The 14,034-nt window shown below is 39.0% G+C and overlaps 1 protein-coding gene across 5 annotated transcripts in view; it reads right to left on the bottom strand.

Moving 5' to 3' along the window:
• Positions 1-14,034, bottom strand: part of VPS13C (vacuolar protein sorting 13 homolog C) — a 228,727-nt gene that overhangs the window by 116,012 nt on the left and 98,681 nt on the right. For all 5 annotated transcript variants that reach the window (XM_072147788.1, XM_072147784.1, XM_072147785.1 and 2 more), the window contains 7 exons: positions 11,138-11,294; positions 9,358-9,437; positions 9,013-9,072; positions 7,447-7,597; positions 3,717-3,833; positions 1,155-1,258; positions 735-902 (listed from right to left, as the gene is read on the bottom strand). In XM_072147788.1, coding sequence (XP_072003889.1) covers positions 735-902; positions 1,155-1,258; positions 3,717-3,833; positions 7,447-7,597; positions 9,013-9,072; positions 9,358-9,437; positions 11,138-11,294 — 837 coding nt within the window. The remainder of the gene's footprint in view (positions 1-734; positions 903-1,154; positions 1,259-3,716; positions 3,834-7,446; positions 7,598-9,012; positions 9,073-9,357; positions 9,438-11,137; positions 11,295-14,034) is intronic.

Below are 14,034 nucleotides of genomic sequence, written 5' to 3'. Positions count from 1 at the left end.
GAAAGCAAGTACCGTATATTCCGACGTATAAGACGACCTAGTGTATAAGACGACCCCCCTACTTTCCTGTTTAAAATATAGAGTTTAAGATATATCCGCCGTATAAGACTACCCCTTTTCCAACGCATACAAAAACACCGGTAAAAATTAAAAAAAAAAAAAAAAAAGATTTGAATTTAACATGGTCCTTTTTTTAATTTAAATTCTTATGACATGCAGGTATACAGCAGGAAAACTGTCGCTCATAAACATAAGGCATACAACAACAACGTTACCATCGTCCATTTTACTGTAATGTTACCATAATGTACCTTAACCCCTTAAGGACGAGGGGTTTTTCGGCTCATTTCTCGCTCTCCAACTTCAAAAATCCATAACTTTTTCATTTTTACTAATGTCTAATCCATTATAAAGTTCTATAATGTAATGCTACATATTGAAAAGATAGCAAAATGCTAAAAATATGAATATGTATTGATTTAAATGCAAAAGTAAAATTGTATGGCAACAGCAGAGTGTGAAATGATATGATTAAGCTTTAAATTCAAAATGTACCTCTTCCGATACACACTTAAATTAAAAACATTGGACAAGGGATGGGGGGAGGAGGGGGGACTGTTTTTCTTTATTGTTTATAAGTTCATAAAAAAATAGAAAATAAATAAATATTTGATTAAAAAAAAAAACATTGGACCTCTTATTGTCTTATTGAAATAAATGTATATAAATCTCACCATGAGTGATGCAACAAATTTGTTCAGGAAAACTATCTTAATGCAGCCTACTCTCAGGGATGCCTTCCCATCCACTTTGGACACATCTTTGTACGAATCTCCTTGTGTGGCATCAGGGTAGAGAGTTAAATTAAAGTTAAATACTTCATCTTCCATAATGCATACAGCCTAAAAAGAGACACCACCAATATATTAGTGATTTTGTAAAACTGGTGCTGTTAAGAAGACCTGAACAAACAAAAGAGGTACAATCTAACAACAGTGCAAATACAGTAAATTAAATCAATAATTCTACAAATATTCAATAGTTGTTGGTCAAAAATATGGAAATCCATTCAAGTCCTCCCGTATCCTTTAGAAGATCATCTTGGAATGGACACTAAATAGTTGGCCACTGCAATAACAATACAATAAATTCACCTTTTTATGAATGGTTTTTGGATTGACGTCATTGACAACAATATCCTTCAACCTGGCAAACACTTCTATCTGGCTGGGTTCCAAGAAAACAGAGGAGTCTAGGCCTGGAAAAAGCAGATTTGTGCAATTAAAATAAAAGCCAAGCAAACAACTATAATTATATATAGCAGCAATAATCCACAGTATTATATGATGGGAATAACATTTTTTTCCTCTAAATTTAACACCTGGTACACACAGCATTAGCTGCTGAGAAATAATGGAAGACACTAATGAAAAAGCATCTAGCTCCAACTTTAGGTTCCCTGTGACACATCTACAGAAATTGAATGCTGAGAAAAAGAAAATCTGTAAAAGCCATTGTTACTTTTTACGCAGGTATTTATACACAGACATTACAATAAATTACTTCATATTTATTTACATTATAGGGGCCAATGAAACTATTAAAAACAATCATATACAGTATAAGAATTAAACATGGAACTTTAGAATGTTGTTTTATCTAACAATATAGGCACAGGTCTGTATTAATCGTAGCCAGAACAGCACACCAAATATCATTTTGCTGCTAATAGCTTTATTGCATTACAATGATTTATTTTTCAGAGTAGGGCTGTGGAGTGGGTAAGCCAAAATTCCAACTCCAACTCAATTTCCCCAATTTCGACTCCAGCTCCACAACTCAGACTCCAAAGCCCTGTTCTATAATAAGTGCAGGCTTCCCCCTCTTAGTGTCTTTTTCCCTGATCTGTAGAGCAGCTTCACTCTTGAGCGTTTGCATAAAGTTCAGGGAGTTTCATCTCTTTTAAATGCCCAGATCAGGCGTGCTCAACCCATGGCCAACGGGTCACATGCAGCCTGTCAATTTGCACCTGCACCCTGCTGATATTCTTCTCCTACCGGTCTGCTCTGTGCCTCGACTCCTGTTTGTATGTGCCAACATCAGGACACGAAAAAAAAAGCATCTTGAGTATTTGCCTGCTCTGGGAGTGTTCAGTATGCAGAATGTTCTGCAGAATACAAGGGAAAGGAGCAAGATTCGGGTAACTAATCCAATTGCAAAAGTGCTTAAAATTACCTGCCCTACAACATATCAAAAGTTTTTTTAAAATGACGGTTACACTTTAAGAACACCCAACTTACAGACCCCTAGTTACAAATGGACCACTGGATATTGTTAAATTACTGTACTTTATCCTTAGGTTACAGTATACAGCAATAATAGTTATCAAAGGTGTCTACAATTACGTTTAATTATTAATGCTGGTTCTTATGACAATCCAACATTTTTAAAATCCAATTGTCACAGAGAACAAAAAAATTCTGGCTGTGGTTACAGTGATAAAATATACAGTTCCGATAGGTTCTGTAGGTTTGTTTTTAAGTTGAATTTGTATCTATCTTGTACGTAACCCAGGGATTGCATGTACTGTGGCTTGCAGGTGCATCACCTTAAAGTTAAGCAGTATGACAATATGTGGTGTTCACCCGGACCTAAATCCTTATATCAGGACAAACATTTAAATAAAATGTCATAATTTATATAATCAATTATAAATATTATATTTGTGGCGTCAGAGTCTGTCAAATTTATCACGACTTCACTTCGGACTGCAACACCCCTGTTGAAGAGCAAGCCGCTGTTACTGACCATTTACTGTATATGCACTCAGGTATTCAGCCTTCTAATCGCTGTCATAGGGAGTGGGGTAAGGTAGTGCTATGAATTCAGACTAAAAAGGAACAGTCCAGTCAAAGCTAATTCATTGAATAATGTATAATGCAGGCCCTGAAGGGAGGAGCATGTCTCATTTTCATTGTCTTGCTAGAACCGAGAGTCCTGCTCCTCCGTTCAGGCTCTGCAAAAGGTAAAAAGCAATGAATCACCTTTGACTGGAGAATTTCATTCAAGGGAGTCTACCAGCTGCACTAAGTGTTATTATCTGCTGGCAGCATATTGTAGAGAAATGCACTGTGTTTCCACAATACCTTTATTATTTCTGTCCATTGTGCCATTTTTAAAGTATTCACAGGTTAATCCTTATGCGAATGAGCCAATTGGTGCACAATGGTCCTGTCCTCAGCACCCAGAGCATCGCCATTCTCATCTAAATCACTTCCCTTGTTTTCCTGCACTAGCCTGTGATTCTCAAGACAAGTCTCTTGCTTACCTGATGGAAAGAGTAGTGGTCCAGGAATTACAGTGCTCAGAAATGGCATAATGGATAGAAATAGAGAAATGCACTAAGATTTCCAGCATTTTTATTATAACATTCTGCCAACTGATTAGATTGCATGGGAAGGAAGCAAGATCTCTGTATTCTTTGAATATTGCTAGTAGCAAAACTTGTACTTTATTTTGGCTAAAACTGGTACAGACCTGTACATGAAATATGGTGTTTTTACACAGGATAGATCAAATTTAATATCAGATTTGAAAACTGAAAAGTGGAGGCTACATTTTAAGAAGCAAAACTGTTTATCAATTATCTAATGCAGGAATGATGGCCAATTTTTATTGGCATATAACACACTGCTCACGGATGGATTGCCACATACCCAATATTTTTATTTCAGCGATATGATTGTCTTCATCCCACATATTGATGCTGAAAGAATCCAGCTTAGCAAACAGTTTGAAGGCAATGAAGTCCTTATCTTTAGAGGCTTTTGTTGCTGGAGAGAAATAAAAATGATAATCAAATGAAAATCATAATTACTTTTTAATAACCTGCGTCATAACCATTTCTCATCCACCTACCTAGTTGGTATGATATGAGATAGAGCCTTGCCCATAGAATTAATTATCTGAGAGAATGAAAATACATGCAAAATAAAATTATCATATTGGTTTACTTAGCACCTGCAATTATATGCTGGATAAACCAATAGAATGAGTAAAACCCTACAGTAAAACCTCAAAGCGCACAATGCGGGGAAAAACAGCAGCTGTGCCCTAGTCAATTCTACTGCACATGTTTAATACTCTCTATACCCTTGTCTTAAAACCGAATGAACATAACTAAACAAACTTTATGCTTCATTTGCTCTTTAGGAAACAATGTACAGCAAAAAATGGTATTGTGAAATCAGCTAACCTATGTAATGTAACTTTTTGTGGTCAAAAATACAAAGTATAATAGGAGACCAATTTTTAGCACTTTTTATTGGACAAGGACCTGTCATCTGCAAATTTACAATAAATTACAGAGAGAGAAGAAAGAACAATATAAAAAAAATAATACCATACAGACCTAATACATACAAGACGAAAGTTTTTGGACCAGTTGAATATCTTTTGTGTATGGAGGGGTCTATAAACTCTCTTCTGACACGTGATGTTAGAGAAAAAAAAACTAAACATCCCATCATTTTTGGGAGGGGAGAACAGATGTCAGAGATGTCTGCCAGTGTCCACTAACTCTCTGCATTTCAGATTACTCAGCACTACTCTACAGCTGAGTAAAGCCCATATTTGTATCAGGGACAGACCAATAGCTTATGCAATGCTTTCCAATGACATACCCATACATCCCTCATCACAGCCAAGCACTAACCTAAGCAATATACAGTACAAGACCGCCTTTGCCAGTGATTGACTATATGGAGTCGATCATCGCTGCAGCCAAGTAAGCTAATGCCAATAGGGAAAAGCTATTTATCATCAATATTTTAGCTGTCTCTAAATAGGACTTTACTACACTGTACTAGGTCAAACTGTCCCATTGGACCAAACAACATCTTTCTTAACACGTTTACATAGAGCAGCAACTATGTTTGGCGAGAATCCTCCCCTCGGATAGGGCACAGTACAGGCAGTCCCCGGGTTACATACAAGATAGGGACTGTAGGTTTGTTCTTAAAGGGAACCCGTCACCACTATTTTCACAAATACAGGTAGTGGCAGGTTCCTATAGAGCTCTAGTAACTATCTGACCTCCTGCTTTTAGCTAAAAATTATTCCCCTCAGATCCCCATAAAATCAGAGTTATAATCTTGCCTGGTATCTATGCAGCTTTGGAGCGAGTCCACGGGGGGGCGTGGCCTAATGTCATGTGACCAGGGTGACATCATCAAAGGTCCTTGAGCTACTAAATATGAAAACTATACCCCATGTACATATCTGACCACATAAAACCATCACAGCAGCCTCCATGGACTCCTACTCCTCTCCATGCAGGCTGCTGTGATTTCATGTGATAAAATATGCTGTGCTTTCATGACATATATGCTTAGTGTACAGTTCCTAATGCTACAAAAGCTATAGGACCTGCAATGATGTCACCCTGGTCACATGACATTATAGCAGCATACAGAGATAGGATGTAGAGGTGCTGCTGGATTCAGCCTGAGGAGGCCACGCCCACCTGGACTCCATGTAGCCATGCTTAGTTACCAGATAAAACTATAAAGTTGAATATATGGGAATCTCAGGGGCATAATTTTTAGCTACCAGCAGGGTGTCAAATAGTTATTAGAGCTCTATAGGAACCTGTCACTACCTGTATTTGTGAAAATAGTGGTGACGGGTTCCCTTTAAGTTGAATTTGTATGTAAGTCGGAACTGTATATTTATCATTGTAATCCCAGCCAGAACGTTTTTTGGTCTCTTTGACAATAAGATTTTAAAAATGTTGGGTTGTCATAAGAACCAGGATCATCAATAAAGCTTCATTACAGACACCTGTGATAGCTGTTATAGCTGATCATTGTAGCCTAAAGCTAAAGTACAGTAATTACCAATATCCAGTGCTCCGTTTGTAACTAGGGGTCGTATGTAAGTCGGGTGTTCTTAAGTAGGGGACCGCCTGTATACCGACAAGACATTAAGAGAATGTTTCCCCTATCTGCTGGCAGTGCCTGTCATTTAGGGGTACTATGCTAAACGTCTGGTGAGACTGTGGGTGTGGTAGCATCTATTTGGAAAGCTATTTGGGATCTTCATAGGAGGCTATGTGGAACCACAGAGGCCTTGCTATCCATGCGAATCCCACCCAGGTCAACATCTGCAAAGAGTTTGTATGTTCTCTCCTTGTTTGCGTGGGTTTCCTCCGGGTACTCCGGTTTCCTCCCACACTTCAAAACATACTGGTAGGTTGTTTAGATTGTGAGCCCCATGGGGACAGGGACCAATTTGCTATGCTTGTGCAGCGCTGCGTAATCTGTGTGCGCTATATAAATAAAGAATTATTATTATTATTATTATTATTATGCTGCCAGGACGCCTCAAAGATTTCAAGAGAGGATTACTTCTAAGTGGCAATGAGCTTGGTGATCCCCGGTTATGGTAATCCACTTCTCCGCCCACCAAGTTAATGTGGGTTGAAGAAGTTTATCGAATCAGACGCATGGAGGAACTTAGGGCCTTAGACTGTAACCAAATAGATATTTATCATAAGACTTGGTATAAGTGAGTATCATTCAGGGAATCACCAGCCTTCTCTGCCTGGCTCCAGGCTTTTGTCGAAGTACTTTTGATGAAATGCTCAGTCCACCCTCCTATGCTGTCATGGGAAGCATTTACCCCTCTCCTCTCTTTTCCTTTCCCTTCCTTTCCTCCAGCATCCCTATTTTCCAATTTGTCTGCATTGTAAGGTTTTTGTTTAACTTGTTCACGACTGCCCCCGGGTATTCACGGTGGCGGTCGGGCCCCGCTGCATGTTGAGGGCTCACGGGCTGAGCCCTCTCCATAGCCGGTAAGTCTTTGCTGCATATTGCATGGGTTCCGTCATCTTGCCTAGGATCGTCACTCCCCGTGACGTCATCGGGGAGCGGCGATCCGTCTCCATGGTAGCCTTGGGTCTTTTTTTGAAGGTGGGGAGTAAGAAATGGAAATGAAAAAACAGAAAAGGGCCAAGTCCTTAACCGGTTAATAAGGTCTCTTTAGAGTCAGATGACTACTTGAATTTGCTTTCTTTTCCTGTATAACTCATTACGGGGCTGGGACCCAAACACATGCCCGTTTTGTGGGCTTCCTGCTCTTCCATTGCCTTTTGTGTTGCCTTTTGTGCTCAATAAAATAAATGAACCATAAAATAAAGCAATAAAAAATTGTAATATTGCTTATGGAAGGACAACAGCACAGATATGCAACATGTATTCTGCTTAGCCAATAAAAATTGTCAGTTTCAAAGTAACACTGCAATAAATTTTGTAAAAGCATTTAAAGAAATACAGGTCTACTGGATGAAAGAGAAAGTAATTCTTTGTATTCAAGAGTAGGAGGCAGTGTGATAAGATTTATATGAGCAGATTTACTCACTCAGCCAATATTTAACTTGGTTTTTACCTTTCTTAACAAAAGTTCCTTTGTCCTGTTGCTTCTGTACAGAGGAAACCTCTGTCTTATCAGCAATGCTAGGGATGGCTGCAGTTATAAAGCTGATAGCAGACAGAAGAGCCTGAGAATGGAGCAGGAGGTCCATAGATGAAAAGGCCACCTGGTAGAAACAAAGCGTTGTTTATACACATTTTACTAGTAACCAGGATTTATCGAAAAAGTCAGAACTATGAGTATACTTTGAAAAAGGAAGTCAGCAGCACATGATAAAATCGTGTAGTGTTGCAGAAAATAGTTGAATGCATTACAGATCGTCTTTGCAGGCTGGAAATAAAAAATGTACATCAATAAGCTACAAAAAAATAGTATAAACTACAGTCTTCAATGGTCTGTGCTTTTCGAAGGGAATAAAACAAGTCATATGCTATGCTAGTCATTGAAAAAAGAGATATCAGTTGCTAAAATGTCAATTTAAAAGCTGTCACAAGCTTAGATAGGGATACTCAAAATGTTCAACTCAAAAAGTTAACTAATTATGGGGTGGCAGAGCAGGTCAATGTCAAGTCAATTCGCTAAACAACAGTGTCTGTAGGTCATGGCTGACATATCCCTGGCACACTAATATTTTATATATACATACTTACATACTTAAACCATTTGAGGGTGGATGGGGAATGATACCATACAGTGCCATTCTTTCCCCATCGGCTATTATGGCCTCAAATAAACGGATACCCTAGTTTACAGCAGCCAACAGGATCATATTGCGGAGTCTACCATGCTAATCCATCCTTTGTTTCCAGCTGTATACCAGATAGAGGCCTAAAGGATGCTGTTTGGGTTAGGTCTGACTGCAGAAATCTATGGCTGTGCAAGTCAATAAATTTTCTGGTGTACAGGCTGGGCGTATCCAGAAGGCAAAGCATGAACACTGCAGAACTAGATGAAGCTGCCCTCTGCCCCTGTGACTAAAAGTACATTTCTATATGCTGGTCTAAGGTTTTAAAGGTTAAAAGACTTTTCAGGTTCTCAGAAAGATTACTAAGGGGGAACAAAGGTAGATAATTAGATCAATGATAGATCATTACTTGATGCTAATCATGCTGCAACTAAGCTTAAAGTGAATAAGATGTCAGAACACAATTTAAAGACACAAATGTATGTATCTTATTTTCTGTAAAGATAATACATACAGAAATTTTTTTAAAAATGATCATTTTAGTTATATTAAATAAAAAGTTCCAACAAACTTAAACCTGACTAATTTAACAGCTTTGGTAGTGCGTTACCATGCTGCCTTCTTGTTTTTGTGTACAATGTTGCTATACAGATTAATCAAGGCCTCCTGCCGTGCAAAAGAACTGTCAAATATCATTAAATGACTCACCTCCAAATTATAATGAGATGACTCTGCCATGCTATCACATTTTACATATTGCAAAGTTGACAAAAGCAATACATATTTTCTCCTACCACACAAGTGTCAACCTTTTAATTTATTTGGGAAGGTATAGAGCATACACAAAAAATATAGGGACAAATTTATAAGGTAGACATTTTTATACAACATTATACCTTTAATGTTTGTTCTGTGTTCTCAAAGGAATTCTGAAAATTAGGGCCGTTTTTGTCAGCCTAAAATAAAATAATAAAAATAAAACACAAATCATTAATACAAACAAGTTATAATCAAACATACCCTTGTATATAATCAAGTATAAGCCAACCGAGTATAAGCCAAGGTACCTAATCTTAACACAAAAAACTGGGAAAACCTATTGACTCGAGTATAAGCCTAGTATATAGCCAAAAGCCCCTTGTCCACAGTATATAGACAGCCCAAGCCCCCCAGCACAAGGCCTGGGGCCCCTGCCAACCCTCCCCCCCAGTACAGGGCAAGAAGTCTATAATAGCCCCTACCTTTATATATTCTACTTTTAATAGATCCAGGCCTTGTTTATCTGAAGAGCTGATCAAATGAAGAGGCTGTTTCTTGAGGTCTGTGATTTTGAAAAATAAAACACAGTGGCATCCATGTACAAATTATTATTAACATCCATTAATGTCAATGGCAAGATGGCTTATGGATTATGGATACATAAACCCCTTCCCTTTAAAAGTTTCCCATCCATTGGTTAAAATAAGTATGTTGTCAGGTACACAAATATCTTCGAGATCATGTAACATCCGGAAAATATCATCTTTGAAGGGAAATGTAAATTGGTTGCATAAAGTCATGGAAGCAGAGGGGTGTTCTGAGGTGTGGAGAGCTTGACGTCAATAATAAACTCTCCTCCTCCGTAACTCTATACAACCAATTTACATATCAGTTCATAGCTGATTTTTTTGCATGATGCAGCCACACTGGGCCATGAAAGGAACAAGATCTGGTAGGTATTAATCTTATTCATAACAAAGTGATAAAGGTTAGTGATGAGCAGACATGAAGTGCACAGGCAGGGAAGTTATATCTCCTTAACACTGGGTTATAGTAGTCGCTGCTTTAGCATGAAATTTTGAATTTCCATATTCCCATAACATGAATTTTCAGTATTCTAGAAATGTGAACTTGAAATGATAACAATCTGCATTACCAGAATTTTAAAAGCAGTGAGAGCAGGGTGTCAGCTTCTCCCATTGTTTATTTACGGCAGAGAGAATAACTGAGTCTGAACACCCAGAGAGTATTTAACCATAATTTTTTTTAAATGATTTTTTTCTATTTATTTTAATGGTATGTTATTATTTTAAGTATTTCCCTAGCCCATTTTGGGCATGGCAATTGCCCTGTAATTCCCACATTTTTTCTAGTCATTACTAACCCCATTTTACAGCCATTTTTGGCTACAAACATGAACTCCGACCAAACCACCCATCTCTAATAGCGGTTTAATAGATCAGACAGGATCCCTTTAATAAAACATATAAATGTCGGAAATTCTTCAAATAGCCTTCAAATACTATATGTGTCATAGGAATTTTTCTATATAGCAGGGGCACCACTGTACATGTTCATGTAAAATGTTCTGTAAACTAAGCAGAACATTGAAAAATAGAGACTGCTCATTGTATTGTGTCACTTTCAGGATACATAAAAGCTTGCATGAAGAAATTTAGAAGTCTACTGAGGACATAAAATCAGTTTTCTTCTCAGTACACATCAAATATAGTGGACAAAAAATAGTATAGACAAAAAATAGATTAGTTTGCCTTTTTCACATGATGCTTTCCAACTCTAGGTTTCACAAATAAATGTTAAGAAAGCCTTAGAATAAACTACAAATCACTTTTACTATTAATGTTCCATATATTGTTACTTAAAGGAAACCTACCATGAAGAATCTACCATCAGAAGTAGATGTGATGGTAGATTCCCCCTGCCTGCCTATGCCCTAATCTATAATTTAATAATCCAGGAACCTAACATAACTTGTTAAAAACTTTATTTTAGCAATACGTTAATTAACTGCAGAGGCCCCAGTAGCATCTCCAGTTAATTTACATACTACTAAAATAAAGTTTTTAACAAGTTTTGTTAGGTTTCAGAATTATTAAATTACAGATTAGGGTTGAGGCAGGCAGGAAGAATCTACCATCACATCTACTTCTGGTAGTAGTTTACCATGGTAGGTTTCCTTTAAAAAAATCAGCTATTTGTTTTTAAAAATAATAAAAAAATTACCTCTACTATATGGTTTACCTGAAACATCATAGTAGTCTAAAGATATTTTCTTTAGGTATGACACAGCGCTGAGGTCATAGGTCCTAACACAGGCTTCAGTTCCCAGCTGTTGAATACTGAAAAGGAGGACTGTGTTCTCCTGCATCTCCCGCTGCCTAGTCAATTCTAATATGACCTAGTTAAAAGAAGTTCAAAGATTAATAAATAGTTTACACGTGTACAGTTCATTCCTAAAATTTGTGTTTAATTAAGAAAAGAGACAAATATTATATGCAGGGCCGGATTAAGGTTGGTGGGGGCCCCTGGGCGCAAAATCTGGTGGAGGCCCCCACTGAGTGTAGCGTACAAACGTCTTCCTGCTTCCTTTCCAATATCCTAGCAGTAACACAGCTACATACAGCCGCCTCGTCCCCAGTAACACAGCTACATACAGCCGCCACATCCCCAGTAACACAGCTACATACAGCTACCTCGCCCCCAGTAACACAGCTACATACAGCCGCCTCATCCCCAGTAACACAGCTACATACAGCCGCCTCATCCCCAGTAACACAGCTACTTACAGCCGGCTCGCCCCCAGTAACACAGCTACATACAGCCGGCTCGCCCCCAGTAACACAGCTACATACAGCCGTCTCGCCCCCAGTAACACAGCTACATACAGCTGCCTCATCCCCAGTAACTCTGCTACATACAGCCGCCTCATCCACAGTAACTCTGCTACATACAGCCGCCTCATCCACAGTAACACAGCTACATACAGCTACCTCGCCCCCAGTAACACAGCTACATACAGCCGCCTGATCCCCAGTAACACAGCTACATACAGCCGCCTCATCCCCAGTAACACAGCTACTTACAGCCGGCTCGCCCCCAGTAACACAGCTACATACAGCCGTCTCGCCCCCAGTAACACAGCTACATACAGCTGCCTCATCCCCAGTAACTCTGCTACATACAGCCGCCTCATCCACAGTAACACCGCTACATACAGCCGCCTCATCCCCAGTAACACAGCTACATACAGCTACCTCGCCCCCAGTAACACAGCTACATACAGCCGCCTCATCCCCAGTAACACAGCTACATACAGCCGCCTCATCCGCAGTAACACAGCTACACACAGCCGCCTCATCCGCAGTAACACAGCTACACACAGCCGCCTCATCCCCAGTAACACAGCTACATACAGCCGCCTCGCCCCCAGTAACACAGCTCCATACAGCCTCGCTTCCCCCCAATAACACAGCTACATACAGCCGCCTCATCCCTAGTAACACAGCTACATACACCCGCCTCGCCCCCATTAACACAGCTACATACAGCAGCCTCGCCCCCAGTAACACAGCTACATACAGCCGCCTCATCCCCAGTAACACCGCTACATACAGCTGCCTCATCCCCAGTAACACCGCTACATACAGCCGCCTCATCCCCAGTAACACAGCTACATACAGCCGCCTCATCCCCAGTAACACAGCTACATACAGCCGCCTCATCCTCAGTAACACCGCTACATACAGCCGCCTCATCCTCAGTAACACCGCTACATACAGCCGCCTCATCCCCAGTAACACAGCTACATACAGCCGCCTCATCCCCAGTAACACAGCTACATACAGCCGCCTCATCCTCAGTAACACCTCTACATACAGCCGCCTCGCACCCAGTAACACCGCTACATACAGCCGCCTCATCCCCAGTAACACAGCTACATACAGCCGCCTCATCCCCAGTAACTCCGCTACATACACCGCTGACTATAGCGTGGCAGGCACACGTCGGGCGTGGTGGAGAGGAGGAGAGATGATCGCGACTCACCCCTCCCCTCTCCATAGAGAATAGAGCTGCATGGTCGTTCTTACGGCCATACATAGAGCACGCTCTATTTCTTTTGCGGCCACAGCACGAAACAGTGAGTACTCGTTGTGCTCACCGTACCGAAGCACTAAAGACGCCTATGAGGGAAATATATCCGGTAGCAAATTTGCGGCCAGATATACGCCCCCCATACATGTTCTTATACTGACATGTTTATACAATTACACACTGATATATACACACCTTTATATACTTATATACACACAAATAAAGTTCTACACTCATATACTTGCACCCATATATACACACAAGTATACATTTATACACACACATTTATACACTCATATACATTTATACACTAATACACAGAGTATATATAAACTCATAAAGTATATACACACATACAGCAAATACACACACATTCAGTATATACAGCAAATACACACACATTCAGTATATACAGCATATACATACATACCATATGCACAATATATATATATATATTTAAATGTACACACATATATGCTTATATAAATATATGCGTGTATAAATACAGTATATACGCCTATACACAGTAGATGCATATATACGCTGTACATACATATATACACAGTATATACATATATACACAGTAAATGCATATATACCCATGTACACAGTATATACACATAAATAAACAGTATATACACATTTACACAGTAGATGCATATATATACACAGTATATACATCTATACACGGTAGATGCATATATACCCATTTACACAGTATATACATCTATACACAGTAAATGCATATATACTCATGTACACAATATATACACATAAATAAACAGTATATACACATATACACAGTAGATGCATATATACACAGTAGATGCATATATACACAGTAGATGCATATATACACAGTATATACATATATACACAGTAGATGCATATATACACAGTAGATGCATATATACACAGTATAAACATATATACACAGTATAAACATATATACATAATATAAACATATATACACAGTAGATGCATATATACACAGTATATACATATATACACAGTATATACATATATACACAGTAGATGCATATATA

The sequence above is a fragment of the Engystomops pustulosus genome, chromosome 4 (genome assembly GCF_040894005.1).
Source record: "Engystomops pustulosus chromosome 4, aEngPut4.maternal, whole genome shotgun sequence".
Taxonomy (NCBI): domain Eukaryota; kingdom Metazoa; phylum Chordata; class Amphibia; order Anura; family Leptodactylidae; genus Engystomops; species Engystomops pustulosus.
This window is presented reverse-complemented; position numbering and strand designations above follow the sequence as displayed.